Source organism: Stenella coeruleoalba (genome assembly GCF_951394435.1).
Source record: "Stenella coeruleoalba genome assembly, chromosome: 18".
Taxonomy (NCBI): domain Eukaryota; kingdom Metazoa; phylum Chordata; class Mammalia; order Artiodactyla; family Delphinidae; genus Stenella; species Stenella coeruleoalba.
Window position 1 is genome coordinate 68,533,255 of NC_137164.1, and position 26,090 is coordinate 68,559,344.

The window sequence follows — 26,090 nt, forward strand, 5'->3', positions numbered from 1 at the left end:
GAAGAATACCTTTACAAGGTTTAATGAGACAACAAAATTCTTCATCAATTCATTACCGCTGGCCTGCTTTTAGCTGTGTGCGTTCATTTACCAGAAATTTACCAGATCCCTAGTGTGTATCTAAAAAGGATGCCAGGTCCTGGAATACAGGATGGAGTGTAATATTGCCCACAAATTTGGGTGGATCTAGAGCTTGGAGAGCTGTAGATTTCCTCGTATAAAATCAAATCAAAGACCTTTGGGGGTGACTTTTAGAAATGGCATCATACCGCACCTGGAGGCAAGCTGGGGCACGTCCCTGGGGTTTGTTGACGTCTACAGCTACCAGCTGCCACCCGCCAGCGGAGTCTTCGTGAAACATCTTCAAGACAAAGGGGAAATGAGTCAGAGACACTTACATGGAACATCAAGAACTCTAACTTTGTCTGTGGCTTTTTACGTTTTCTTTGTTATCAAAGATTTGTCTTCTTATGGCTTTATATTTAGAACATGAGTCATTCCATTTTAACACTGCAAACTTAAGTGAATAATCATAATAAAGATTATAGCTTGCATTAGTTGAGCACTTGCTATGCATCAGGCCGTTTCTGCCTTACATATGCTTTGTGTATATCTGCCCAAATATTCTTCTCCACAAGACTTTAAAAGTAGGTATTTTATCCCCATTATGTTGATTATTATATATAACATCTCAGAGAAAATGAAAATTAGAATTCCAAAGCGTGGTGTGTTTTTACAAAAAGTGGTAAACTTTTATCTTTATTTAGTAGACAGTTCTCACTGAACCAATAGAAAAATATTCTCAGGATAAATAATATAATGTGCACAGGGAAATAGGGGAATGTTGTTTTATTTTATTTTTTTAATTAATTAATTTTTGGCTGCAGTGGGTCTTTGTTGCTGTGTGCGGGCTTTCTCTAGTTGCAGCAAGCAAGGGCTACTCTTTGTTGCAGTGCATGGACTTCTCATTGTGGTGGCTTCTCTTGTTGCGGAGCACGGGCTCCAGGCGTGCGGGCTTCAGTAGTTGTGGCTTGCGGGCTCAGTAGTTGTGGCGCATGGGCTTAGTTGCTCCGTCGCATGTGGGATCCTCCCGGACCAGGGCTTGAACCAGGGAAGTCCGGGAATGTTATTTTAATGGTAGGAGAATTACAAATCACTTAAAAGACTTTGTGAAATTAGCTTGTATAAGCCACAATTAATCTGCTCAGCAGAAATTTTATGTATACATATTTATGAAGGGAAAAAGTAGTTTCTTTTGGCTTAAAAGACATAAATGATGAAATTCAGGATAGTACAGGATGCTAAAATCTGACAGTCATTGAATTAGACATCCAGGTTGCTGGATGTGTAGGTTATCTTACTCATATTCTACCACCTTAAAAATTAGTTATCTAGGGGCTTCCCTGGTGGCTCTGTGGTTAAGAATCCGCCTGCCAATGCAGAGGACATGGGTTCGAGCCCTGGTTTGGGAAGATCCCACATGCTGCGGAGCAACTAAGCCCGTGTGCCACGACTACTGAGCCTGCGCTCTAGAGCCCATGAGACACAACTACTGAGCCCGTGTGCCACAACTACTGAGCCTGAGCTCTAGAGCCCGCAAGTCACAGCTACTGAGCCTGCAAGCCACAACTACTGAAGCCCGTGCACCTAGAGCCCATGCTCCACAACTAGAGAAGCCACTGCAATGAGGCCCGTGCACCACAACGAAGAGTAGCCCCCGCTCGCCACAACTAGAGAAAGCCCAAGTGCAGCAACAAAGACCGAAGGCAGCCAAAAATAAATCAATCAATAAATAGATTTATTTAAAAAATTAGTTATCTATCAATAATATACTACACTGGAAAGCATGTACCACTTATAAATATTTTCCCACTAATATATATTTTCTTTTCCTTACATGTGCAGGGGTGTGGTGGAATAGGGTAGAATTAAGGATTTTTATTTTTCTAAGAAAAGACACCAACTACAAGCACTCACTGTTTTATTCCAGCCTGAGCTCACTATCTCACAGACATAAACATTTTCTTTGTCATATTTATGTCTTCGTGTTCATCTGACCCTGTCTGTGTTCAAAAGGGTAACTGTTGATGGAAACACGAGATGATGCAAAGATCCCATTACCTAGGATTTATCATTATAATTTCAAACTCCTGGTAACAGAGGTAGTAGATCATTTGCAGAAAGAAAACTTGCCCTCTATAAAATAAGGGAGGTGGAGAGTGACAAATGCCAAAATTCATAGGCCATACATGTATTTTTAAAATGACAAAATGGCGGTGTACATTTACACAAAGATTCTCTGATCCAAGGTGCCAATTACAAATGGTTCTTCTCAGCTGCCCATTTACAGGATTCTGATTCCCTTTAGAATGAATTTTAAAAGGTTAAGTTTAGTGGTAGAATCAAGCACATCCATGATAAATAGGCTCATTCTGAGAATACATACGTTGGTTGAGATGCAAACATGCATAAGTGCCTTTTAAAGTATCTGTCAAATGTCTGGGAGTCTCTTTTTAAGGCGAAAAGACAAAAGCAATCCCGCCAGTCACGAGGTAGGAACCCTTTGTACAAGCAACCTCTACTCTCTTACCATGGAGCAAAGGATCCCTGGGGCACATATTTGCTTTCATCAGGAGCAGACTAATCTTCTCTGTTAAATGATTTTTTTTCCAATAGACTAAAATCAAATGAATCAATTTAATTGTTAGTAAAAGTGCTCTCTCAAGGTCAGTTCTTTGTGTGAAATAAAGTGAAGGAAATGCAAACATGGTCCATTTCTCTTTAGTTCCCTGAATTATACAACAACATTTGGATTGGTTAATGTAACAGTAGCTACGTGAGGCACATGGTGGGATATCCAGAGCCATGAATCCTAGGGTGAAGTCCTTAGGGGAGTGTGGCAGGGGCAGGGGTCTCCACATATCTGTTCCTCTTGTTTTACAAACTAAGAAAAATTTTATGGCCACCAAAAACAAAAAAAGGACATTCTTTCCCTTTCTTGAAGCTCATCTTGACCATGTAATTATATATATACACTGGTCTATGAAATGAAAGCAGAAACTTTCTATTTTTTTCTTTCCTGCTCTTTGGAATATGGATGTAAGAGTTACAGCTACAGCAGCCATTTTAGTCCAGGAGGCAATTTGGGGAATGGAAGTGATGCAAGGTGGAGCAAAAAGGTAGAAGGATTCTGGATCTATAGCAACACAGACCACTGTAACAACCTTGAATGACATCCTCCAACTTTATATGAGAGAGAAAGGAACTCTATCTTATAGAAGCCACTTATTTGGGGCTTTTTGTCCCTTGCAGCTGAACCTAAGTTAACACAAGTGGCTTCATTTTGAATGTCCAATGATTTATTTCAGTTTTAAAGATACTAACTGTTCTCCTCTCATTATATTAGTAATACAGGTTTACTATTAAATACTTAGAAAATGTGTACGAGCTGTAAAAAAAAATCTTAAGCCCATTCCCCAGAGACAAGCACCCCTAATATTTCAGAGTTAACCTTTCAGGTATATTATGCCCACACACACATATACATATAAACATCAGACCCTTTTACTGCATTAATATGTTATTTGCATATTTTCATATCAATAAAGTTCAATCATGATTTAATGGCTTGCATTTATTCTAATTTCATAATTTATAATCAATAATTTATGACTAGAGTTAATTTTCTTTCTCTCTTTCTTTCTCTGTCTTTCTTTTTTACTGAAATGTCTCCATAAACATTCTCAAATGTACATCTTTGAGCATTGACCAGAATTTTTCTTAGGATAAATTCCTAGAAGTACAATCTCTTTGTCAAATAGTTTACATATTTTTAAGGCTTTTGACACATATTGCCAAACTATTTTCTAGAAAGGATGCTCTAATTCACACTTAGTAATTATGTATGAAAGTACCCCTTTCTCTATCTTTCAGTCAACAAGAAAAGAGAAGCCAGAAAAAAGATAGCACATTGACAGCAGGGCTTGTAATGACCAAATTAAAAGGAGGTAGGATCTAAGGGAGCAAAACTGAAGACCCTTATGGCTGCGGAGGCTGGTTTTTTTTTTTGCGGTACGCGGGCCTCTCACTGTTGTGGCCTCTCCCATTGCGGAGCATAGGCTCCGGACGCGCAGGCTCAGCGGCCATGGCTCACGGGTCCAGCCGCTCCATGGTATGTGGGATCTTCCCGGACCGGAACACGAACCCGTGTGCCCTGCATCGGCAGGCAGACTCTCAACCACTGCGCCACCAGGGAAGCCAAGGAAGCTGGTTTTGAGCCCCCATTCTAGCACATACCAGTTATGTAATATTGGATAAAATAATTAACTTTCCAATCCTTGTCCTTTTTAATCTGCAAAGCAGAGACAATAATAATAGCAACTTCACAATGTTATTGTGAAGATTAAATAAGATTGCTTGTAAAGTCAATAGCGTAGTGCTTAGTGCAGCTCTCAAGATACGTGATTTATTGTAATAAAGTGTTATGAATTAGTGGAGTACTACCAATAACCACACGAGCACTTTCCTCTTAGTACAATCACTTGGGAATCCATGGAGGTTTCAGTCTCGAGAATCATCTCATGCTTGCCTGTTTGCAACTGCCAGCGTTTTATAAAGGGTCACTTGACTTTGCTAAGAATGCTTTGTGGATTGTTCTATTGTACTTTAGGCAGAATATCATCATCAATGACAACAATAGCAGATTATCTAATGGGAGGTGGTAGAGAATGGATCTTGGTAATACGGGTGACCACTAGCAACTGAATTAAAATTCCAAACCCAAGACACACGTACACATTTGGTAATGAAAATAAAATCCAAAATTTATTTTGAAATTCCCATGCTCTTTGGGTTCTTTCAAAATCAATCATCTTAAAAAACAGGTAATAGGGCTTCCCTGGTGGCACAGTGGTTGAGAGTCCGACTGCCGATGCAGGGGACACGGGTTCGTGCCCCGGTCCGGGAAGATCCCACATGCCGCGGAGCGGCTGGGCCCGTGAGCCATGGCTGCTGAGCCTGCGTGTCCGGAGCCTGTGCTCCACAACGGGAGAGGCCACAACAGTGAGAGGCCCGCATAACGCAAACAAAACAAAACAAAACAAAACAAAAAAACAGGTAATAGTCATTATCACACAAAATAATGAGGGTGGGCACTTGACTTGATTCCTTAATTAAATAATATACTCAATGACTTAGACTCACAAGATATAATTCTCATGTATGGCTTCCTATGATGAATGTATTATTCCATTACTGTAGTTTCTTATTAGAAGGAGCTCACTATTGTACCTTCTACCAAAGCCTTCCCAGAAATTGCTGTCACTAAATTGCTTTCTCACATATTTTAATGATGTATATTCATGTGGAAACCAATAGTCTTGGAACGCAGTAAACAAATTTTTACTAAAGTTTTGTTTTGGAGCATTACATTGTACACATCTTTTCATGGAGGAGAAATTCTTTTTATTTTCCATCATGTGCCTTTTCATCTATGCCTTTCTGCCTTTACGCCGGTATTGCACATTGACACAGAAGTTGTTCCTGTATGGTAGGAACTCATATTCTGAGAAGGTTCATGGAACTACAGAGGAGAAAGAATTCCTGTGTCCTTTTATCAACTCCACCCTTATCTGTCTTGTATCTTAATTCAGAAAACATGGGCCAGCAAGTGTGCTCAGTCAGAGACAATGACAGACCCAGAAATTATTGCTCTCTTTAGACAGTCAGAATATTTACTTACCCATCCCTCAATATGACCCTACTGGGCCATGATTTGTATATAAAAGTTAGGTATGGATTGATTGCCAGATGCTGCCTTGTGTCTCTTGTCACTATATATACAAAACTTAGCCTTGCAGGGCCCTAAAGTTTAGTTCTTTCGGTTCTCTTCCAGGGAAAGTGAGATAAGCTCATTCCTACTGTGAATCAGCCTAGATCAGAAGACCACACGACTGGCAACAGGTATCTGAGGTGAAGTGTCTATTAGAGAATGGGAGTGCAAGTCTGGACCGGACATGCACGATGCCCAGGACGTGTTCCGCTAGCACATCGGCCCATCTCAACACCTTTCTCTGGGGCAACACCCCTACAAATGTGCAGCATGGAAGTCCTATTGTGGGTTGACACAGGGGGCTATTATATCCTGGATGTACAAATCTCTTGCACTTTAATCCAACATATAACTGAGCATGCGGCAACAGTGACCTGTGTCAAATGATTATGCAGGTACGAGAGTCACCTTCCCATCAGAGTTCAGGCAAACTACTGACTACTAATCTGCAAATTTCCACATCGTTTTCCTTTTGTTTTCCTGCTACCTGCTCTATTATGGTCTCCATAAGACCTTTGGCATTAGTTTTTCTGTAATTTGTTTCTATGCTGTGACTCTGAGGCAGGTTGCTTTGTTATTTTAAAGAAAGAGTTCTCATCACTGATTCTCTTTTGCCTCTTAACATATCAGAGCTATTCCTGTTGAACCTCTTAAGATGTCGGAAAGCCCCTACTTTATCCTGTTAATGTGTATAATTTTTCTTTCTACTCACGCAGCCCTCCTGGAAAGTCCAGGGACTTAGAAATATCAACAAGGCCACCATCCCCAGGACCCTCTTTGCCCTCCTATGAGGATAACTTACAGAGAACAACTGCAGACGTCCCACATACTAGAGGAAGACAAGAACTGACTTCATTTCTGAAAAGCTGTGTGCTTCACAATACACAACCATCTTTATTTTATTTCCCTAAAGCCCATCAGTTTTGTTAGAATTAGAAACTTGTGATTTAGTGTTTTAAACCATCGAACGAGAGGGCCTTTGTGCAGAGCTGTCTCTGATTTTACAAACGTAACAGAATCACGGCAAATGATGCCTCTCCCTTCCACACACACAAAAGCATCTGGAGCACTTGCTCAGTGGCTGGCGAGGGGATGGGCGGGGCCTGCGGCCTGTTGCCAGGCAGCCCAAGTGGTGTTTTACCAGAGAGGCTGCTGCTGGAGCTTCGGTTGCTTAGCAACCAGGTCCTCAGCCATAGCATTTTTCTTAATGAAGGTTTTTCACAATTCTCTGTGTGATTACCTCTGCTGAATACCTAGACGCATTACGTCTGAATTACCACCTTATTCCTCCTGATTAAGGACAATTTTGCAACAAAGCAATTTTGTACAACTGTGTTCACGGTCTTTCCACATTTGACTTTCTATTGTAACTGCTGGCTGACTCGGTGGCACTTCCAAACACCACTTTTCCAGCTGTGGTTTTACAACTAAGAGTTACTTAATAAGCACTATATGGTTTTAAAGACATTTTAGGTCATCTCTCAGGAATATCAAATGTGAATTCTGTGTGGAGTTCATAGTTCTATGTCCCACTTTGTTCTCAATGTCTATACTGGAAAACACACCTCCACGAGGCCGTCACTCTATTTAAAAGACATGTCAGAATGGACTTGGAACTTTACGATTTCTCATAGTTCACTAAAAAGATGAGAGAAGAAATGAGTACTAGATGTGGCAGGCTCACTGAAGGTTTTCCTACATGCCATCTGTGACATAACCTAGATAACACTTAAAAAAATCTTTCATGGAAGTTTGAATAGCTGTTTGACAAGACTGAATAATATAAATACTATTTCATCTATAATGAACTAGACCATTCGAACTTTCACAACATCATAAAAATACTGCACAAGGCTCTTCCAAATATTAGCATGTTTAATAGCATTTTCACTATTAGCTATTAAATATTTTATTTTTTTTTACCTTTGCACTTCTTCTTAATTTTATTCCTCTGCTTCCTCATCCCCACTCCCAGTGAGCCACTATCCTGAATCCTTTTCTTTATAATTTTAATACATAGGCATAAATACAATTATTTAAAAAAATATATTATTTTAAAAGTAATAATTATATAAATATAATTATTAAAAGTTCAATTTGGAGATTTTCAAAGTAAAATTTGTACCTCGGATCTTTCACAGATACCTTTGTCCTAACAGACCCGTGTTAAGTATTTACAAACTTATGTTAAATTTCTCTTAAAATTTAACATTAAAGCAGTAGTTGCAAGGCATAACATAATTTCATTCTCAATTCTGGAATTTTTATTTTCTCTCTCTTTTATTAAGATTTATACCAGAAGAAGATATATAAACCTATTCTTCCTCTTTGTAACCACCAAGAAACAAACACACAAAACAAAACCAAAAATAAAAACAAAAGACATTGGATCTGAATTGCCCTCTTATGTAATAAATGCCATGCCACTTGTAGTCAAATTCTAGGATACTTCCAATTTCTCGGAAGCATAGTGGAAACCTTCTGAATAGGCAGTAATTCCTCAAAATTCACAGGCATGCATTTGGGATGGAGGGGTCTTCTTCATAATTTATTATATTGTGATTGGTTCATTCTGAATGAAATAAATTTTCCTTCCGAAAAATTCTAATCCTATACATAAGGGCCATTATATGGGTTTCAATTACGTGAATATTTTAAAATGGGGAATTCCACAGTTGCTATATTTTATCAGCAAGTCCTTGGAGGACATGTGACGGTAGAATCAAATCGAAGGTACATAATAAATATGATAAGCCTGGTTTTCTGTCAAACCCACCGATGGGGCTGTTAAAAATATAGGTGCCCTTGCCCCATCATCCAGAAAATCTGATTTAGTCGCTCTGGGTTTGGGGCTTTGCACCTGTATTTTTAAGCAGCTCCCTCAGTGAATCCGATTGCAGAAGTTGGTGATAACAGGGTTTCTCAAGTCCCATCAAGTCCCATCAATTTCCAGGGTGGTGCAGCGGGACACGCCCAGTTCGAGTGGGTTACATCATCATCTCCGGATACTGTACCTGCGTCGTGGCTGTCGAAGTAGTGCTGCTTCTAGATCCCCACATCTGTTGAAACTGTACCCTGATTTCTGCAAATGTTTCAATGATGACAGCAATAAACACATTCTGAAAGAAAATGACAAACCACATTTACCAAGACTGGGCGTGAGGGAGTGAGGGCAACTGAAAACAAACAAAAAGATCTGCAGAAACTGTCAGAAAGCATAGACTGGATGAGTACTAATTTTTAGAGTACCTTAACAAGCCAGGCAAGGAAGAAAATAAGGGTAATGAAGTAGAAATAGGAACGCCAGCGGGGAAAGCTGTCGATGGCTCTGTACATGAGGAATACCCATCCTTCCTGGGATGCAGCCTCGTACACGGTGAAGATGCTGGTGCCTGTTAAGAGAGAGGGGAGCCGGCTAAGCTGGGGTGGACTTTTGAAATGAGAAAACAGTTTTCAGAAACACAATCAATATTTATCCATGCTCATTTTCTCAATGACAAAAGCTCTTCTAAAGGGACTCAAATCACATGCAACATTTTATTGCTCTTAGTCTTAGGATTTTGATAAAGTTGCTTCTGACTTCAAGCCAGGGCAGTTTTAATATCTCTAGCAATGAAACAATTTTAGGTTACAGATTTCGCTGTTAAATGCATTTAACAATGAGGAAAAGAACACTAACAATCTAGCCAAGTAAAGATATAATAATAAAGGATGGGTACCATGTACGTTTGCCACTTGGGGCTTAACACTTTCAGCGTGCTGAAAAGCACTTGAAATAAGTCCGAGAACTGGGTTTCATTTGAAATCACGTTCTCATGGGGAGAACTAAAGTATCTTAGGCTCCAAAAATTCATGTGATGGAGCCTGTCTTTGGATTCCATGGTGTTTACACTGAACACCAAAACATAAGTTAGTAAATCATTAAAGAGTACTTTGTATTGTCTACGAGAATTGCCTCATTGAAAATACTACTGATAATGAAAAGAAGGAAAAGGGAACAATATGTGGGCAGATTTTTGAACATATGGTTAAGAGAATCTAAAATGTCATTCAGAGGAAAGCCAGTGTTTAAGCCTCATGGCATTATGAGTATGTGTCATTATTTCCCTATTTTACAGATGGGAAAACTAACGCACATAAAGGGTAGGGAATTTGTCTAAGGATGCACACATAATAATTAGGGGAACTAGAATTAACCCAGGCACTCAGGAACGAGGACCTGCATATTTAACTGTGATAATATCCTGTCTCCTGACATCTTTTCTGTGGCTTAGTTTCCCCATCTGTAAAATGGGGAAATAATAATTAAGACATACCGCAAAGTATTGTGAGGATTAAATGATTTCGTTTCTGTCAAGCACTGACATTTGATGAGCACTTAATAAATTTTAGGCATTATTATAAACAATGAAAATAACTGCTCATTATTTTGTGAAAAACCATACAAATAAACAATATAGTACTCAGTTGAAGTTGTTTACAAAACAAATATGATATGGGTTTTTATTCATAAAACTGGTAAACATTTGTACCTCAACAAATTGCACTGCTATAAATGAATTAAATTATTATAGAATATAAAGCCAATAGCCACCCATATATGTGTTAATTTAAAATTAGAATGTGCATACAATCAAATGTCCAAACTAAGAAGGAGGTTACTAAATTTGCCTGACGTCTGACTGCCTCTCTGGGCCTGTGCATGCAGGAAGAAGAACCAGAGCATCAGTGAATTCGAAAGCACCCAGAACAGCAGAAAAGTGTAGCAGCAAATGGGGACAAATGAGAAATAACAAGGCTTGAAAGAAATGCTGAGACAAAGAGGGAAAGCGGATCCCTGTTTGGTGAATGCCTATTAGGCACTAATCTGTGCTACGTAGTTTATGTAAAATATAACTTCATACATGTACTGCCTCTCATTTTAAGAATCATATTTGGTACGTTGGTAAGTCGTTGCCATAGCAACTAGTATTTGTAGCACACGTTTAGTTTCAAGGCTCTTTCACATACTTAAATGCTAAGGAAATCCCTGTCTAATTAGGCAGGTAGATGGGTAGGTGGGTATAAGCACAGATAATATCCATCACATTTCACAGAAAAGCAAAGGGAAGGTCACTAGATAATGAAGTTGTCCGAGTTAAAAAGAAACAAAACCAGAATCTAAACCCACATCATCAGGCTCCAGGTCTTAAACTCTTTTTTTCTTTACCATTTACTTATATACATTCTTGCTTGGCACCGGGGCTTTAGAGAGACCTTCTTTTCTCTTATCCTCAATTCAAATGAAGTTATTGATAATTATTTTCTGAGGGACTATGTTTATAGTTTATAGTCTATTGAGGAACTCATACAAGAATATAACTTTTAAGAGAAAGATTCACAGAGGAACAGCACACACCAAATATAAAATGGCAACAGAAAACAGAAGTGACTGTTTCCATTAATGATCCCTACGTACTAAAAATATACAACGTTTTTGCTTTTATGGTCTGAATACGAAGGACAATTTTAACATGACGTAATTTAAGTCCCTTATTTTTTTCTAGTTATGTGAACTAAAAAAGAAAAGTGGCTGCAGAAATCCATTATGAATTACCATTAAAGTTTAACTGCTTTACCAATTGAGCATTTACAGGTAACATACGAGGATCATCAATGTAAGATTAAATGTGAAAGGAATACTGAAAATTATCCTTCCTCTAACTTGCGCAGATCTTTATTACACCTACAGGGAAGATGCTATTTGAAATTAAGTAAAAACTAGTATGTTCAATGAGTAATCTTGAAGCTTTTACTCCATTTTTCCTAATTCGACACCGAAGAAAGAAAAGTAGGAACCTTCAGTACAGCTCAGAGAGCAAGGTTTGTTGCTACAAAGAGATGAGACACTTGTGAAAGTGGAACCAAAAAACTCCCCGAGAAAATGCTTATTATTGAAAAAAGTGTTTCCCGTGTACATGAACGATGCAGGGTCAAAGGCTTCGGGGATGTCACTGAGTTGCAAGAGCAAAGGCAGTGGAATAAGACAGCCCTTCCTCACCCCTTTCCTGCTCCTGACTTCGACAAATGTACGAAAAGAAGATCACTTTTGAAGAGGCTGTCCACTGTTTAAACTGACAAAATAAAATGTATGATCTTCTTACTTTCTGTGAGAAGCCGACAACCCTGAGCATGAACTGTTGCCGCTCACACTGATTTTGCACATCCTGCCCCCTCTGGCTGCCCCGGTGCTGCCAACTCCCCTGTGGTCCTCCAGCCCAGCTCACCTCCTCTGCCCTCAGGCCACTCGCGACGCTGCTCCTCCCAGAGAGGCCTGAGCTCACCTGTATCCTGTCACTTGTCACACTGACTTCTGTTACCTTGTTTGTCTCCCTCGCTAGGTGTCAGCACTCTAAGTTAAAACTGTATCTTTCACTTCTGGACTTGGCATTGAGAAACACTCCAGAACTGGTGATAAATAAAACAATGATCATATATTAGAGAGACACAGGAAGGTCTTCCTCATATACTTGGTTTTTTTAATCGATTCATCCTTGGTGTAAATATTACACAGATAATTTGGAAACAAAGGGAACTTTTATAACTGACTTTATATTGGGCTGATTTTCACAATGCACTTAAAACACATACACATATAGCAATTTAAAAGCTCATGCTACAGAGAAACAGGAAAGTTTTCCTCTATGTTTAATCCAGAATGGGACATTGCTAGAAAACAACATATTGATACATACAAAACACTTTTTCTAGATATACTCCAGAATATTTTTAGTCCATTTGAATTATGGAACTAAAATTTCTAGCTGAAAAGACCACACTTTTGTTAAATGAATAGTGATTCTACAATAGCACCTGGAAATAGAATGCATTCTCTTTCCGGAGCCCGTGTGGCCTGCTCCAAAAATACTTCTGGGAAGCTCCTGGAACAGCATGGCTTTCTTAGATCCCAAAAATCTCAAAGCACAAATGCAAGCCATATAAGAAACAAAATCCCAACAGTGATACTCAGCTCGTCAATTCTCTTAACTTCATTCATTCTTCTTGACCTCTTCCTTTGGTGGTTTGAATTCGCTAGCTAAAAAGACCCACAAGTCTACATTTAGAAGATAAATCCTCACCTGGGAACTTTCTACAGGCTACCTATATTGAGACATAGTAGAGGCTTTTTTGAATAGCTCTGAACAAAATTATATTCCAATCTGTTTTGACTATCTTTAGGATATTTACTGCTTGGTTGTCTTCCGTGAACTCTTTTTCCACGAAAAAAAGGGAGAAATTGACAGTGTCCTGGGAATATTCCTTATTGTGTCTTCTAGTCATACATTACGTGACACCATTGAGTCATCTGACTTTCAAATGACAGGGTCATGAAATTGTGGTGATAGCTAAGCACGCTACAAACTTGGGGTTCCTATTCCACCAAACTTCCCCTCACCATCTCCCCATTTACCTCTTCACATGAGTTGTACCCTCAAATCTGACGGATGGAACTCAGGTGATAATAAATTTTACTCAACAGTGGTGATTAAAAAGTAAATCTATTTGTCATGAGACAGTTAAAAACACATACTATGTTAAGTTAAAAAAAACAATGAGAGAGATGTGTATTCTTAAGGTGGACATCTGGATTCAGCATAATCAACTTTTGTCACTAAGGCTGGATGCATCCAGATATATGCAATGTGAAGAAGGTCAGGAGACCAACACAGCAAGGAAGGCCCACCCTGACTTACAGAGGTTTGTTAAATAAATCAACAACAATTAAATTACTTGGGATGATGTCACCTTTCTAATGAAGAAAACCTTCATGAAAATGTTTTCTCTTCCTTGAAATTATGTTTAATTTTACTAAACTATATTTCCAAACTAATTATCACAAGTATTTCCCGACAGACTGTGGTATAACTTTATGATTATAATAATCTATATACAACTCCTCCACATGCTTAGCTGATGATCGATCCACGGGCATTCAGCCTGAGGATTGCCGAGTGGCCACTGAGTTAACAAAACAAAGTAACATTTTTTATTTGCTCTTCCAGAACATGGAGCAAACACAAAAGGACTTCTTTTCTTCTAAATGCTTCAAAATGTATTTAGGAATCTTATGGGTTTTGAGGTGAATTTTTGCTTAGAATTTTTTTTTTTAAACAATTAAGCCCTCTTTTGACACAACTTTGCCTCACTGGTGAGACCACTTTGTCGGTTACCTTAAACCTCACTGTTCACAGCACTAAAGCTTTGCGACAAGATCAAAGGCCATATGGAAAAAAAAACACACACATGTTTATATATATTTTCTAAGTGAAACTTCTTTTATAAGTCGTAAAGATTCTTAGTTGAAATGTATTTCTTCAGAGAGAGAATTTCTAAACACCCAAGTGCTAAATATGAAATACTTCTAGAGAAGGAGAGGTGAAAGCTTTAACTACAGTATTCACAAATGGAAAAGAAGTGTTGACAAGGCTGATGCTGACATTGGCAGGAAAGTTTAGGCATAAAGTAGAGCAGTTCCAAGGATGCCGAGCCCATATGCCAACTAAAACAGTCCCTGCCTCTGGAGTTGGGCAATGTCCACGGAGGCTGGAAATAAGAGCAGCAAAGCAGAGGTCATGACAGGTAACTGTCACGCCCCTGCCTTTGAAGAGCAGTGGTTTTAGATCAAAAGAGCTTCTTGGAAATTTATTTTCCATTAGTTGATTAAAACACAAAACAAAACTATGCTTAGCCGCAGTTAGCTTTCAGCGACCTTCCCTAGCATTCAAACTGTCCACTGCTTCTAACCTATATGACCTTCCTGGGCCTCAGACTCTGGCCATAATGGTACTTGCTGGTCACCACTAACACATTAAATAAATGTTCTTTAGTAGCTTTTAAAATTTTCTCAAAAAGCAAGCAAATCATACCACGTAGGAAATGTGGTTTCTTTTAGAGTGTTTTAGCTTTGTCACTCACTTGTGAAAGATCTATTGGAAAGTACGCTCAAAAGAAATCAAGGCAAAAAGTCCAGAACGTCATGTAATTCTTAGGGAGTTACCAGTTATGACATTAGAATTTCATAATAGTCCAAAATTAGAACCAAGCATTTGGAAAAAGTACTAAGACTTTCTTGTCTTCATATCTGGGGACACACATGGTTCATATCTCTGCATTACCAGGCACAAGCAAGGAAAATACAAATTAACTTTAAGGTAAAGTTGGTCAGTCTACCTCAGAATAGCCACAATAGTGAGAACTGGTTTTATTTTTAAATAAAACTGAACTAGTAAATAAGCACAGGATAGAAAGATCAACCAAGATTGGAATTAAATAATTTTACTTTTTTGTTCAGAGGCATTTTAAAATCTGATTCAGGTCTAAGTGGGAGAGAAGAAAGACACCTGAGTGATATTGACCAAATGTAATTAACAATAAATGAGATAAGAAATACAAATAACATATGGCTTTAACTAAAAATAAAGTTCTTGTGTTATGATAAACATACAATTTCCATAATTTACAATGAAAGATTTAATTATATTGATTTAACCACTGATATAATATAAAACCGAAAACAAGAACAAGTTCTAATATAATTCATATTAACACTATAATCGAACAGTTACAACTGAATAGGAAATAATTACTTATTGTTAAAAATTTAAAACTATACATAGGCAAATATTTGGTCATATATCTTCACGTTGATATTATGTGTACAAAAATATTCACAGAATTTTTCCTGTATTTGCTGTCTATTTTCTTCCATAGACTCCTAAGGCTAAAACAGGTTTTAAAATTCAGTTTTTCAACTGGTTTAGATTTATTTTTTAGATGTGTCACAGATATAATTTTAGATTTCTTAAGGTTATATACTAAGATTGAAAAACAGTTTGCATGTATTAAAAGCTGTGTTAACAAGGAAGCAAGATACTATGTTTTCCTACCAGGCCAGCATTTCCAATGTAAACCAGAATTCTGCATAGGTGAGATAAGAATGTGAGCAAATAGTAAAAACTTTCCAGAGAATTAATAGACTTTTTTTTTTTTTTTGCGGTACACGGGCCTCTCACTGTTGTGGCCTCTCCCGTTGTGGAGTACAGGCTCCGGACGCACAGGCTCAGCGGCCATGGCCCACGCGCCCAGCCGCTCCACGGCATGTGGGATCCTCCCAGACTGGGGCACGAACCTGTGTCCCCTGCATCGGCAGGCGGACTCTCAACCACTGCGCCACCAGAGAAGCCCCAGACTTCATTTTTTAAGAGTAGTTCTGGCTTGTAGGAAAACTGAGTAGACAGCACCAAGAATTCCCATTTATCCCCTCTCTCTGCACCCTATTAAGCTCTTGCATTAGTGTGGTACGTTTGCTACAATTCGTGAACCCATATTGAGCCATTATTATTAACTCAAGTCCATAGTTTACATTATAGTTCCCTCTTTGTGTTGTACAGTTAGATGGGTCTTGACAAATACATAATATTATGTATCCACTATTACAGTATCATACAGGATAGTTTCCCCATCCTAGAAGTCCACTGTGCTACACCTATTTAACCCCTACCCTTCTCTGAAACCCTGGCAACCACTGACTTTTTCACTATCTCTACAGTTTTGCATTTTCCAAACTGTCATATAGTTGGAATCATAGAGTAACAGCTTTTCAGACTAGTTTCTTTCACTTAGCAATATGCAGTTATCATTCCTCTGTGTCTCTTGGTGGCGTGACAACTCACTTCTTTTTACTGCTGAACAATATTCCTTGTATTGATGTACCACAGTTTGTTTATCTCAAGTTATACCCAATGAGGGGGCATCTTGGTTGCTTCCAGTTTTTGTCAATTAGGAATAAAGCTGTTATAAACAATCACATGCAGGTTTTTGTGTGGATATGTTTTCAATTCATTTGGGTAAATGCCTAGGAGCATAATTGCTCAATCATATAGTGAGACTATATTTAGCTAAAAAAAAAAAAAAAAAAAAAACCTGACCAAGTGTCTTCTAAAGTGGCTGTACCATTTTGCATTGTCACCAGCAATGAATGAAAGTTCCTACTGTTCCACATTCCCAGTCGTATTTGGTATTGTCAGTGTTTTGGATTTGTGTCACTCTGAGAGATATGTCGTAGAATCTCGTTGTTTTAATTTGGAATTCTTTAATCACATATGATGTTGAGCATTTTTTATATGCTTATTTGCCATGTGCTTATCTTCTTTGGTGAGATGTCTGTTTTTTGCCCATTTTTAAATTCATTTGTTTTCTTATTGTTGAGCTTTAAGAGTTCTTTGTATATTTTGAATACAAGTCTTTCATCAGATATGTGTTCTTCAAGTTTTTTCTCTAGTCTGTGGCTTGTCTTTTTATTCTCTTAAGAGTGTTTTTTGCATAACGGAAGTTATTGATTTAAAGAAGTCCAACTTAGTTATTTTTTCTCTTATGTATCATGCTTCTGGTGTTGCCAAACCCCAAATCACTGCCAAACCCAAGGTCACCTAGATATTTCTCCTACGTGATCTTCTACAGTTTTATCGTTTTACGTTTTACACTTAGGTCTATGACCCATTTTGAGCTAGTTTTTGTGAAAGCTGTACTGGATGTATCTAGATTCATCTTTTCTTTGTGTGAATCTCCAGTACTTACAGCACCATTTGTTGACAAGGCCATCCTTTTTCCATAGAATTGCTTTTGCTTCTTTGTTGAAGACCAATTGACTGTATTTTTGTGGGTATATTTGGGGGCTGGCTATTCTGTTCCATTGACCTAGTTTCTATTTTACTGCCAATACCACACTATCTTGATACTGCTTTAGATTAAATCTTGAATTTGAGTAGTGTCAGTCCTCTGACTTTGTTCTTTCTCAGTGTTATGTTGACTATTCTGGGTCTTTTGACCATTCCATATACACTGTAGAATTGGTTTGCTGACATCCACAAGACCACATGTTGGGGTTTTGATTGGGATTGCATTGAACCTTTTTTTTTTGCGGTACGCGGGCCTCTCACTGCTGTGGCCTCCCCCGTCACGGAGCACAGGCTCCAGACGCGCAGGCCCAGCAGCCATGGCTCACGGGACCAGCCACTCCACGGCATGCGGGATCCTCCCGGACTGGGGCACGAACCCGTGTCCCCTGCATCGGCAGGCGGACTCTCAACCACTGCGCCACCAGGGAAGCCCTGCATTGAATCTTTACCTCGCATTGGGAAGGACTGATATCTTTGATGCTCTGTTGTTAGGTGCATATACATTAAGGACTGTTGTGTTTTCTCGGAGAACTGACCCTATATTATTATGCAATACCCATCTTTCTCTCTGATAACTTCTATTGCTCCGAAGTCAGCTTTGTCTGAAATTAACACAGCTACTCCTGTTTCCTTTTCATTAGTGTTAGCATGGTACATCTTTCTCCATCTCTTTACTTTTAATCTATCTGTGTCTTCATAGGTAAAGTGGGGTTCTTGCAGACAACATATGGCTGGGTATTGGTTTTTAATCCACTCTCTTAGTCTCAGATAATTGGTATATTTATACCATCCCCATTTAAAGTAATTATTGATAGACAAATTAAATGTACCATATTTGTAACTGTTTTCTTTTCATTGCAATTGTTCCTTGTTTCTTTTTTGCCTTCTGTCTGCCTCTCTCTTTATGATTCCATTTTTACTCCTCTCAGCATATTAATTATACTTCCTTTAAAAAATTTAGTGGTTGCCTTAGGGTTTACAATATACATTTACAACAAATCTAAGTTCACTTTCTAATAATACTCTACCTCTTCATAGACGGTGCAGGAACCTTATAATAGAGTATTCTCACTTCCTTCCTCCTGTCCCTAATACACTGCTGTTATTCATCTCACTTATCCATAAGCTCTAATCACCTAATATACTGTTTCTATTATTATTTTGAACAAACAGATACCTATTAGGTCAGTTAAGAATAATGAAATATTTTATTTACCTTCATGTATCACTTTTCCAACACTCTTCTTCTTTATGTAGATCTGAGTTTCTGATCTACATCATTTCCCTTCTCTAAAGAACTTCTTTTATCATTTCTTGTAAAGCAGTTCTGCTGGCAACAAATTCTCTTAGATTTTGTTTGTCTGGGAATGTCTTTATATGTCCTCACTTTTGAAAGATACTCTCGCTGGATACAAAATTCTAGGTTATTTGGATTTTTTTTACACTTTAAATATTTCATTTTACTCTTTTTTGCTTGCATATCTTCTGAAGAGAAGTCCAATATAATAATTATCCTTGCTCCTCAATAGGTAAGGTGTTTTGGGTTTTATCCCCCTCTGGCTTCTTCCAAAATTTTCTCATTGTCTTTAGTTTTCTGAAGTTTGAACAGAATATACCCAGGTGTAGATATTTTGGTACTTACCCTACTTGGTGTTCTTTGAGCTCCCTTTACCTGTGGTTTTGCATCCAAAGTGAATTTTGGGAAATTCTCAGCCATTATTACCTCACATATTTCTTCTGTTCCTTCCTCTCTTCTCTTTTTGGTATTTTCATTACATGTATGTTAGCCTTTTTGTAGTGGTTCATAGTTATTTGTCATTCTGTTCCATCTTTTTCTCATTCTTCTTTCTCTTTGCATTTCAGTTTGTGAAGTTTCTACTGACTTATCTTCAGTCTCAGAGTTTCTTGCCTTGGCTGTGTCTAGTCTCCTGATGAGCCCACCAAAGGCATTTTTCATTTCAGTTAGAATGTTTTTGATCTCTAGTACTTCCTCTTGATTCTTAGAGTTTCTATTTCTCTGCTTACATTACCCATCCGTTCTTGCATGTTGTCCACTTTTTTCATTAGAACCCTTAGCCTATTAATTAAAGTATTTTCAGTTCCAAATTACTTGATAATTACAAAATTCCTGTCATATCTGAGTCTGGTTCTGATGCTTGCTTTGTATCTTCAGACTGTGTTTTATTTGCCTTCTACCAGGCCTTGTAATGTTTTGTTGAAAACTGGACATGATATATAGGTAACAGTAACTGAGGTAGGTAGGCCTTTAGTGTAAGGTTTTATGATAATCTGGCGAGAGGTTAGGCTGTGCTTAATGTATGCCATATCTGTAGGTGTCAAAGGCTTCAGTGTCCTTTAGTGTCCTGGTTTCTGTGTCTCCTGCTGTCTTTACGCTTCCCCCAAAATTCCTTCTAAACAGACTCTGTGTCTTGCAGCTAGATTGTAACCTGGTTATCATTTTGGAGCCCTGTTAATGTGATGATAAAGTGTTGGAGAGGAGAAACATTCTATAATCTTATGATTAAATCTCAATTTTTTTAGTCAGTCTTGAGTCCTGGCTGTGACCTTCAGAAGAGTTTCTTAGACTCTTTTTCTCAGTTTATGTGATGCAGAGAGGCCAGAGGGACTCTGCTCATCTACCAGCCCTCCTTCGAGGTCAGATGAGGCTCTGGGAAAGCAGATGTCCTCCAGGGCATGCCTGTGTCATGAACAGAGGGCTCTGGGCTTATTTCAGAATAGTCACTGTTCCCCTCCCCCTGCAGGAAGCATGAAGGAATTTTTCTCTGATCATCATCCTAAGAACTGGGTAAGGCTCCTGGAGGTAAAACTCATGAAAGCGTTGGGTCCCCCTAAGACTAGAGGGATTGTCAACTCTTAGGCTAGTCCATGCTCTGCCTGCAGGAATTACCCAACTTTAAGTGTCTCTGGCACCAGTGGCTTCTGCCCCTGGGGAGCAATGATTCTCTGCATTTGCTGTCTCTCCAAATTTCAAAGAGCACTTTGCCCTGCAACCTCAACTCTCTGTTAGATCTAAGAGCATTGCTGACTCTCAGAATTGTTGGTTTTCAGTTTGTTTAGCTTTTTTTCTTGTTGTGAGAACAGGACTGACAACTTCCAAGCTCTTTACATGTTGGAGCAGAAACCAGAAGCCGTTAAATAACTTCTTTTCGATTTAAGGTACGGATCAGAAATAGCATGGGCCAATGAGCCTCCTGTCTGAATAAAATGAGAGTTCTAAATTAACAGGCAAAGGCATAACTCACTGCTCACCTGCAGTCTAGTCTTCTTGGTCACAATTTGGCTTGTGCACTAGTAACAGCGTAGGGGTGAAAAGAACATCATGAGCACAAAGTAAGGCTAGAGTACGACTGTAAAGCCTCTTGGGGCCGGCCCCACGCCACGGTGTCAGAATCTTACTGTGCCGTATGTGGATTTCCCCGTTACTAATGTTTTTCTCCTTACACCTTAACAGCTGCCTGTTTTTCTGCTTGATTTTAACAACACACTCTAACACAACATTCGACACAGACAACAGCACGATAATAGGACAGTGGAGAAGGAGGAAGAATAAATCAGTCATTCATGAGATATGGTCAAAGTACCCATTATATAACAGCACAACAAACTTAACCAAAGCCAAAGAGCTCTGAGCAGCTGTGATCTGGGCGGCCCATGCCTGGAATGAAGTGGCTCTCCACACTCTCATGAGGCACACTGGCCAGACTGCTACACAGGTCAGAGATCCTCTGACCAGCGAGTGGACCTTTCTAGCAAATACTGGGCTCATGACATTAAGAGAGCCATCAGGCACTTGCACTGTGTCAGATGGTATGATATTCACTTTTTCACCCCTGGGCAGGAGAACGACAGAAAAATCATCCTTGGGAATACTACCTAACATCCAACGTGCAGAGAAATATGTCTGGAATAGGAGTAATTATTTAAAGCTTTAATAATCTTTTATTTAACTATTATTCAGTAGGGATATAATCATACTCATTCTTCTTCATCAATAATAATAATAATTGTTATTTAATAATATACTTATTATATTTATAACATAATAATTATTATTATTTGCTGATGTAACTCAGCATTATACAATTAAAAGAGGGTTTTCACGAACCTCCATAACAGATTCATCCAACAACCCTGTAGATTAGGAATGAGAGGACAGGGCAGGTGTTGCCTCTTTTTTGAAAGATGAGTAAATAGAGTTGAATGTTTTACCCAAATCTCTTACTTGATTAACACCACCATTCTTTGCCTTCTCATCAATGGTATTGACTTAAGAATTGGGAATAAGTACCCACTATGTTAGCAGTGTTTTATTATTCTCTTAAACTTGAATAAATTTGCTATTACTTTGATAGACTTATATCACACTGTCAGCACAAACTGCTGAAGTTTAAAGGGGGTACAAGGACTTTTACCATCTACATAGCTGCTTGAGTGAAAAGTCTCTTTCCTTTGGCCCATTTAGTTTTTCCAGCCTTTTAAACCCTCTGTTTTGACCTAGGATTCTTGAATACTTCTTGCTTTAAAAAGAGACAACAGAGAGCAGACTGATCTTATTTGCATGACAAATTCTCACCCAACCATATCTCTTGCCTCGTTTTCCCCCAAAGCTTTGATTTTAAGGGATGAGCTAATCCTCTGCAACATAGGACATACCATTATTTATCTTATTTTATCGGCAGGATGTAGTAGTTTAAAAAGTTTGTCCAGATTTTTTTTTTTTTAATTTATTTTTGGCTGTGTTGGGTCTTTGTTGCTGCATGCGGGCTTTCTCTAGTTGCGGCGAGCGGGGGCTACTCTTCTTTGTAGTGCACGGGCTTCTCATTGCGGTGGCTCCTTTTGTTGTGGAGCACGGGCTCTAGGCGCGCAGACTTCAGTAGTTGCAGCACGCGGGCTCAGTAGTTGTGGCTCACAGGCGTAGGTGATCCGCGGCATGTGGGATCTTCCCGGACCAGGGCTTGAACCCGTGTCCCCGGTGTCAGCAGGTGGACTCTCAACCACTGCGCCACCAGGGAAGCCCTGTCCAGATCTTAAAGTGTACATTTCTTTATTTTCCTCCCCCTGGAGACCGTAAACACCACAAGAGCAGCCTGGCCTATGACATAATGATAGGCTCATCTGGACAAAATGTAAACAAGTAGGTTAAGTGAGCCAATGACAGTAAAAAAGCAGAGAGCAGGTCAGGGAGAGGGGCTGATGGAAATTTTCAGAGAGAAAAAAAAAAAACGCATGTAAAAGGGAAGGAAGGATGTCTTGGATAATGAGAAGAGAAGGCTGCTCAGCTGCCTTCTTGAACGGGCTCCAAACCTGGACTGTCTGCCTTGATTTCTACGAAGAGATCATGCCTGGGGCCAACTGGTGACCCACACCAGCTGCCAGGGCTCCCAGCACCGGGACAGCAGACTCGCTTTGCCTCCTAAGGATGCTCTGTGGTCCTCACCGGTGGTCACAGAGAGGCTGCCTGTTCCCAGCTCCCTCCCCAGGGCCTCACTCTAGCTTAATGGCTCTACTTTCTCCCCACCCACCCCCTTTACCTTCATTCTGCTGCCTCAGGGGACCCTTCTCCCATATGGGTCCTCAGCTAGGCAGATAAACCCTTGGTTTTATTCTCGAGGTCTGAAAGCACTGGACGCTCACAGATCTGCTCCAAGGTACACACCCCAGCCTCGGAAGTCCAGGCATTACAATATCACTCTGTTCACTGAAGTGGCTGCTGTAGTATTTTAACCCCATTTACAGAGGAAGAAACCGGGGTGGAAGCAAGTTGAGTCATCTGTGCAAAGCGGGATTTGAACACATGTTCCTTGGACCTCTTCCTCCTCAGTACTGTGCCACTGTCTGGCTTCTGCCTTGATGGGCCCGAGTCCCCTGCAGGGCACATGCTGCCACTGCTTCCTCCTCCCGCCAGCAGGCTCACTCCAGCCTCCAGGGATGCTTCCTTCTCCTTCTGTTCCCTCCACAGCCCGTGCTGCCACGGAGCAGGGGGCTTCCGGCTGTGGTGGTCACAATTCTGACGTCTCCTTCTGAGACTGCGTAACCCTCAAGCTGAGGGGAAGCAGAGGCTCATCTCCTGCCCCTGACGGTCATCCCTGCTCAGGGGAGAGGAGGGGAGGGGCCCCAGGGCTGCCCTCCTGATAGGACGAGGCCTCATTCCTGCAGAGGGGTGCCCCTCCCCCCAGCCCTCCCCCACTGTTCCCATCAGACTTCCCTTGCTGGGCGGAAGTTCAGGTGCTGTTGTCGGACGCATCTTCCTGGTCTTTAAGAACCCAGGCTCCTGCCTGTCGTTTCTGAGGTGGAAGTGGGGGCTTCTGAAGAGATGTCTCCAGTTGCTGCAAGAGCCACATGTGGGGCAGGCTTGGAGCGCATGCTGTTCTGGAAATATCCATGGCAATGGGCAGGCGTGAGCAGCTCCTTTTGGGCCACAAAGATGAAGGCAACAGAAGAGGCTCAAAGAATGTTCTTTAAAAAACCACATACATTTGGCTACTGTGGGTAGATGCTGTACAGTCAAGTAAGGCACATTCCTCAGTGATCAGTATTTTCTTTGCTCAGTGGGGCATCTAGAAATCAAGAGATGAAAATACTGGGGAAAAAAATCAGTTCTGTTTTATGAAAAACTGAAAAAGCACTGGAAAACAATACAGAAACTAGACAATCGTGATTGTTTTATATAAAGAGCACTGTTTGAGAATCCTAAACACTGGTACTGCTTTACATCGTATTTGGATATAAATATTTTCTGACGTTGGAAACGAGTGGAAAAGGAAGTCCTTGGTTTGGCTTTTCAGGTCTCGCCGTTACTTCCTGGTGCTTAAAGACAAGTGCTGATCCTGGTGTCGACTGGCAATTAGTATCTTGAATTCAACCCTGAGATCAATGTGGACTCAGCCAGAACAGGGGCACAGCTGCATTCTCCTGCACGCATTACAGAGGTCACTGGGTGCCTTTGTGACCAAAGCTCCCCTTTGTCTCAGGGGGAAAAAGCCGGGCCTCAGGCCTGTTAGGTTCTAAGCAGCGCAGTGACACCCTGGGCTGCATTAGGCAGCTCCTGCCCGAAGAAACCACAGACCCCTGGCCATGGAGCCAGAGGGACAATGAATGACCCCGGCTCCCTGGGACCGTCATAGATCACGCAGATGGAGAGAACCATCCTGGTACATGCGGGGCCCTTTACACGTTTTAATTCTGTATCGACACCCTGGCAAGTTCATTCTTACCTCTCCTCATTTATAAATGAGGAGACTGTGGCCCAATGAGGCTAAGAAGTGTCAACCACAAACCGGCACTTACCTTTAGCACTTGCCATCTACCTCTACAAGGATTAAATCATGTGCTGCTGCAGCTGTTGACTTTCAACACCCCCTGAAAGGACTTTAGGGTGGAGATCAGAAATGAGGCCCTCTGTGCTCTGGGGAAAACTGGCAGAACAGGTCTTCAGATGGATATTTTCAGGAGCCATTTTTAAGAGCCCAATTCTTGTATCTCCTCGCATCTAGAAAAGCACTAAAATCCTTCATGGTGATGTCTGCTCCTCGTGACTTGCAGTAACCTTCATGAGACTAGCAGAAACCTTCGGCAAAAAAATACGTGCTTGATTGGTCCCCCTCACCAATATCACATATATACTGACCTTCCCCCCCTTCCTCTTTGGAGCAGTTTCTCAGAGCCATCTGAAGTGCTGTCTCCCAGGCTGTAGTCCTCATTTGGCCCCAAATAAAACTTGACTCACAACTCTCACATTGTGCATTCTTTTTTAAGTCGACAGAAGCTTGCCAAAGGTCAGCCAGAAGTGGCCGTCTGGAGCAGTGTTCCCATGCATCTGTGCCTGCCTTTAAAAACTCTGTTCTTTCCACTCAGCCACACATGTCTGAACTTTCTGAAACTTTTCTTGGCTTGGTTTTGAGGAATCTGAACAAATTCCTGGCTGGTATACTTTGTGAAAGCAAAATTCTGCTTTTAAAATTAAACAGACTAGCCCCAAGGAAAGGGAGGGGAGGGGCGGTGAACATTCCTCCAGTGTTTCTGGATTTGCAATGGTTCTTTGGTGTTTCTGTTTGGGGTGGGGAAAGAACACTGATGCGCCTCCTCTGCACGCCCTGGAAGTTCCTCAGATTGTTGTCTCACTTTAAAGTATGGCAAAAATTTTACTCACTTTCACTTATGGGGAGAGTCTATGAGGTAAAACAGAACCACATAAAATTCAAAAGTGCCACTTTAGTTTGGGTGCGTACCTTCTGGGCATTCAGTGATACTATCTGAAATTCTATGACTTTGTTCTGTGATACAAATATTTGAGAAGTAGAACATAAAATTGAGAAGTTCATTATATAAAATGCATTTGTTTTCACTTGAATCTAAATGGCTGGTTTTTAGAAGCTATTTTTAATGGACTGGGCATTTTGTCCTTTGCTGGTCGCTCTTCCAGACTCTCCCTCCCCTTGTTGTGGGCATATGGCTGCTCAGCTGGAGAACATACTTCCTGGAATTTCCTGCAAGGAGGTGTGGCCTCGTGACAAAGTTCTCCC

At 40.2% G+C, this 26,090-nt stretch overlaps 1 protein-coding gene across 5 annotated transcripts in view; it reads right to left on the minus strand.

Moving 5' to 3' along the window:
* The window catches only part of NALCN (sodium leak channel, non-selective), a 293,846-nt gene that overhangs the window by 198,370 nt on the left and 69,386 nt on the right, over positions 1 to 26,090 (minus strand). For 4 of the 5 annotated variants that reach the window (XM_079902779.1, XM_079902778.1, XM_079902780.1 and 1 more), the window contains 3 exons: positions 9,080 to 9,222; positions 8,845 to 8,949; positions 275 to 361 (listed from right to left, as the gene is read on the minus strand). In XM_079902779.1, the coding sequence (XP_079758905.1) occupies positions 275 to 361; positions 8,845 to 8,949; positions 9,080 to 9,222 (335 nt within the window). Of the gene's footprint in view, positions 1 to 274; positions 362 to 8,844; positions 8,950 to 9,079; positions 9,223 to 12,096; positions 12,395 to 26,090 lie in introns of those variants that run through there. The other variant, XM_079902782.1, reaches the window with a different exon arrangement.